At 34.6% G+C, this 5,621-nt stretch overlaps 1 protein-coding gene across 1 annotated transcript; it reads right to left on the bottom strand.

The window, feature by feature from the left end:
• Nucleotides 1-2,864: 2,864 nt before the first annotated feature.
• LOC114635736 (olfactory receptor 6C2-like) lies at nt 2,865-3,800 on the bottom strand. Its single transcript, XM_028784190.1, has one exon. It carries the CDS (start codon nt 3,798-3,800, stop codon nt 2,865-2,867), a length of 936 nt encoding a protein of 311 aa, XP_028640023.1.
• Nucleotides 3,801-5,621: the final 1,821 nt, after the last annotated feature.

The following is a 5,621-nucleotide window of genomic DNA, read 5'->3' as shown; positions in this document are numbered from 1 at the left end:
CTCTCTCTCTCTCTCTCTCTCTCTCTCTCTCTCTCTCTCTCTCTCTCCCTCCCCTTACCCCTCTCCCTCTCCCTCTCCCTCTCTCTCTCTCATTCTCCTCTCAGATCCATTGACTTTCTCCAGGATGACCAGTTAGATCATAGCTTTGGAAATAATCACTGGATTCTGGAGTGCTCCTCAGTAAGTACACAACTGAAAAAGAATGATGTTTCCTTTCCCAAAATTCACCAATAACAATAGATTGTGAATAAGTGTAAAGATGCTTGAGACTTTCCTTGATCCATGATTGACTGTGGATGGGTAGTCTTGTGTCAGCCCATTACATTTGGCCAGAGCTGCTATAAAGTTATTCCTGCACTAGCTGTGCATGACGTGAGAAAGAAAAAGAAAACAGAAAGAAAAACAAAATAGCATTATCCAGCCTGTCTCCCTATCTTTGGGCTCTTACATTTTTTCCACTACCTATTTTTTAAATGATTCCTGAGCCTAGAAGAGGGACATATAAATGTACAGATTTGAGCTGATCAATCATCCATTACTTATTATCAGTAGCACAAGCAGTCATGTGTCTCTATAATTATCATTTATTGCACATACACACACAAAATTTCTGACTAAGTCTGTCACATTTTTCTATTGATTTAAATGTAAATTTGAGAAAGCAGCTATGAACCATAACTTAGTAAAATAACAATATTAAGTTAATCCAAGGGCCTAAGCCCTCCTTTTCCATCTTCTTCTTCTTCTTTTTTTTTTTTTTGGACTAGATTTATACTATCACATAAGAATCCATCTAGTAGAAGATTTAAAGTATCTACAGGTTCTTTACCTAGTTCCTGCACATCATAATAATCTTGAAGTCTTTCTACAACTTTTTTCCATGTTGCTAAATTTATTGTATCTTCCTCAGGAAACCAAGAACAAACTTTCTCTACAAAATCTAAAATCTATGTAATTGTTTTAGTCCTACTTTAGTAAAGCAAATTAAGCATTTGCACAAACAGCATATGGCCATTTCCACATCCTATTTTTTTTCTTTTCTTTCTCTCTCCTTTTTCTTTTTGACTTTTACTATTTCCGAGCTCTCTTACATTGTCTGAGCTCCTTTATCAGTGTTTTCTTATGTCCTTTACTCACAACAGTTACTTACCTCTGCAAACACTTTCACTTTTCCTGAGCACTCCACTTCCAGTGGTGTTTTTCACTGTGTCTGCCATAGTTGAGCCTCACCTGGACACCATTGTGTTGGAGCCAGCCAGTCAGTCAACTTGGGAACCATGGCTGGGGGACTGTGGATGACTATACGAAAGGCAGAAAGAAGATGCAAGAGACAAGTTTGGGAGGGCTGCTGGTTAATACCATGCTAGAGAGCAAGTGTGTTTCCTCAGTGTCTTTTAAAGGCAACCAATAGAAAGCATGACCAATCCCAGAAAGATGAACAGTAAGCACAAATCATTACATGGCAAGTTTGTGGTACACAGTATCTATGTTTGACTAAGTCCATTTCCTTCAGGCTAGGTCAGTTTCTCAAGGATGTATGTGTAAGCAGAGGAACTTGTCAGGGTATAATGAACAAATGCATGTCTTAATTAAAAACAAAGACAGATGTCAACAGACTCATTCGTGATTAATCACAAGCAAGAAGATAGTCAAAGTTCATGCCGGAAGTGCTCCTCACACTGACTTCATTTTATGAAATAAATGTACATTTATGAGATATATGCACTTTCCCCTATATTCATAGGTCAAATGTAGCTTTTACTACTTATCAAGTAAACTTATTTTTGCAACAAAAGGAGAACATTACAGAAAACCCACAACTGATCAAAATGTAGAGATCAACCTACTGTTAGAGCCCAGTGTCAGTGGATACATTTATGTATAAAATCTAGGGCTTCTGGTAAAGTAGCCAGTGCTCTTACCTGTAGATCCATCTCTCCAGTCCCCACAATTTTCTTTTAACCCTCCCACCCTTTTTTAGTTTTTAATAATGAAACAATACTACTATTAGGTATGTACAGTTTTCTTAAGTTGTATATTAAGATATCTTTACGGCAGATATAGTTTAGTAAGGAATCAAATTCTATATTAAACACAAGATAAAGAATACTCTGTGTTTATTACTGCAAATCACAAAAGTAATAGGATTATAAACTACCATTGTCATTACAGTGTAAAAATGAAAGCATTAACAATATTATTAAATCAAGATTTAAATAGTATTTTTAATATTAAATCTGTTGTTCTAAATGCATTTTTTCTTACTTAAACAATAAAGTGCCAGAGGTAGCTCCTTAAGTACAGGTTATACAGGAGTCAACTAAAGGGTGGGAAACGTTAACAAAAATTCACATATATAATGAATATGCTCAAACTGAGGTAATAATTCCCTGAACATGATATCTATTTACATAGAATTTACCATGTGTTCTGCACTTTCAGTAATCTGGAGATGATTTAATGTATGCAAGAGAATGGAAGTAGGTATATGGGATTACTGAGCCACTTAATGTAAGGAACCTGTACATACAAACATTTTACCACCCTTGAGGAAATTCCTGAACCAGTTCTCTGAGGATACAAAGAAATAGATAGAACTTTTCATGGTGCCTTCCTCATGAAAGCTGAAGTTAGAATAGATAATAAACACAATTGTTCATTGATACTACTTGATCACTGCCTGTTTGTTTTAACATTTTTTATGTGAAGGCATATTTTTATTTGCTGAAAGTGATTCTTATATAATGATTGAGACATTTAAATGTGGTGAGTTTTCCCAGTTAGAAAGCTAAGGATAAAAGTTTAACAATATGGGTGACATATATTTTTAATAAAAAGTTGACTTTCTGTAGTAGTAAATTTCCCTACTTCTTGAAGAGCAGTGCAATTCTTTTGACTGAGTCATTGAAGGCCTGTTTGACTTGTTTGTTCCTCAAGGTGTAAATGAATGGGTTCAACATGGGAGCAACGGAAGTGGTGAGAATCACCACACCCTTGTTGATAGCCACTGAGTCCTTTGCTGAGGGTTTGACATAGATGAAGATGCAGCTGCCATAGGTGATAGAAACCACAATCATGTGGGAAGAACAGGTAGAAAAGGCCTTTTTCCTCTGCTGAGTAGAAGGAAATCTTAGAATGGTCCTGATTATGTATACATAGGAAAGGCTTACACATAGAAGGGTCATGATAAATGTCAACACAGCACAAACTATCACTATCTGCTCTATGAGCCATGTTTCTGTGCATGAGATCTTTAGGAGGGGGTATGCATCACAGACAAAATGGTCAATAACATTAGAGTCACAGAATTCCAGATTGAGGCCCAGGCTAAGTGGTGGCAGGATCACAAACAAGCCAGCTGCCCAGCAACAGAGAATAAGTCTTGTACAAATCCTGCTGCTCATGATAGTGATATAATGCAGGGGTTTGCAGATGGCTACATATCGGTCATAGGACATGATGGCCAGCAGAAAAAATTCTGTCACACCAAAAAGATCAGTAAAGAATATTTGAATAGCACAGTTGTTATATGTAATTGTTTTGTCACCTGTTGAGATGTTGTATAAGTATCTGGGAATGCAAGCAGTTGTAAATGAGATTTCTAGGAAGGAGAAATTTTGTAGGAAAAAGTACATGGCAGTCTTCAGCTGTGAATCTATAAAGGTGAGGAAAATGATGGTGAGGTTCCCAGTCATACTCAGCATGTAGGTGAGAAACAGAAAGATGAAGATCAGAGTTTTCAGTTGTGGATCATCTGTCAGTCCCAGTAGGATGAATGTTGTTACTGTGTGGTTTCTCATAATTAAATTGTTACCTCTATCCAGTCTGCACTTAAAATTCAGAGATATCTGTCCAGGAGTAGGGATAAACTGGGAAAATATTATGATATCCAACTTATATGCATATACACATTCTGTTTGCAAACATAAACACACTGCTTGCTTAGGAATTGCAATGTTTTATCTTTTCTGGATAGATTTAGAAAATTAAACTGCCTTCTCTACACAACTGAAAATATTGTGGATGCTCCCATCTCTTTGCATTTGATTATTAATTTATTACTGATTTTAATAAATTGCTCTTTGGGTTCATGTTTTCCCAATCAGTTTGAGTTGACTGCTAATGCTTTGTGAGACTGATTTCCTCCTTAGAGTTTGAATCCTGAAATGAAATCTTGCAATCTCTTTGGACTGTTCATGTGTTTCTTGAGGTTTTGTTAGTTGTAAAGGTCACAAATAGTTTCAGGTCCAGGTTCAAGTTGCTATAAGCTTTCTATTTGTGATCTAATATTTTGGAATATTGTATCATAATTACAAAATTAATATTCTCTTTAAACAACTCCTTCCTTACTTATTACCGCATTACTTCATATTAATTTTCAGTATAAAATTATATCATTATCCTATCAGGGAATAAAAGAAAGGAAATGTCTTGAGGGAAGATTTATTGTATAGTATGATAATGTTATATATAAGATATATTTGACAAAAATCATCACAATTATTTTAGTGTTCAATTTTGGAATGCGCTGAAAATATCACCATCAATATCATTAAGTAAAAAAAGTCATATTTAACTGTTAAGCCAATCTTCAAAAATATCTCAATTTCATTGTCTTAGTTTTGTCTTGATATGAAAGTGATGTTATTGTTCATACGTATTCCACACTGAAACACTAAATATGGAATATTTGTGATTTGCAGACACATTTGAATTATTTCAGCATGCTGATCTATAATGCTTTCTTTTTCCTGTTAATATGTTCAGTTATCAATATACCAAAGTCACATTTTCTCCATTATTTATGTTTAAAATTTATAGCAAAATTATTCAAACAGTATGAAATTTGTTTCAATTTAGGGATATTGTAAGTAGAGTGTGTGTTTCTAACCACACAACATGGGTACCACTCCTTCACAGCTTACCTTGAGGATGCAAATGTGTTTTATCTGTCACCTTTCTTTGTAAGTTTGAGGCACTTGTTTTTCTTGCTGATGCCTTTATGTAGTCCTTTGTATTATTTGTCAACATAACACTATTAATCTTAATTTTTTAACCTTTAAAAATGATTATTCCTCTTATCAGTCATATAACCATGTAAACCTGGAACACAAGTCCAAAAATGAAATACTTGATGTACATACCTAATTCTATTCCATTTTGTATCTTTTAATCAAGCCAGTATGTTATGATTACTAAACCTTTTCTGCAGGTTTCATTCTTACCTATCAGGAATAATCTTCCTTCAATGCTCTTTGTTTCCAGTTCTATTCCTATTCCCCAGTCCATAATTTCAAAATTTTCTAGAGAACTGCAAGCAGATATTTCTCTACAGTTCTCACATTATCCAATTTTTAGATGACCTCTTATTCCTTGTTGCATTTTTCTTTTGTTAACCAGGATCTTGCCTAAGTTATGCAAGAACAACTGAGATACAGCCTCAGTTTTCATTTTTGCTTAATATAACTTTATTAATGTCTATGCCTTATCCAATAACAAAACACTCTAAAGTGGTGTTTAAATTATTACTATATTGTAGTTTCCATCCTTAATTTTAATACAGTCTGTGAAGACTTTTTAACTAAAAGTACATGGGACCCGAGTGTCAAAAAAAACTTATA

The sequence above is a fragment of the Grammomys surdaster genome, unplaced genomic scaffold, assembly GCF_004785775.1.
Source record: "Grammomys surdaster isolate TR1022 unplaced genomic scaffold, NIH_TR_1.0 116961, whole genome shotgun sequence".
NCBI lineage: Eukaryota > Metazoa > Chordata > Mammalia > Rodentia > Muridae > Grammomys > Grammomys surdaster.
The sequence above is the reverse complement of the archived record's forward strand: the minus strand, read 5'-3'. Positions and strand labels throughout refer to the sequence as shown.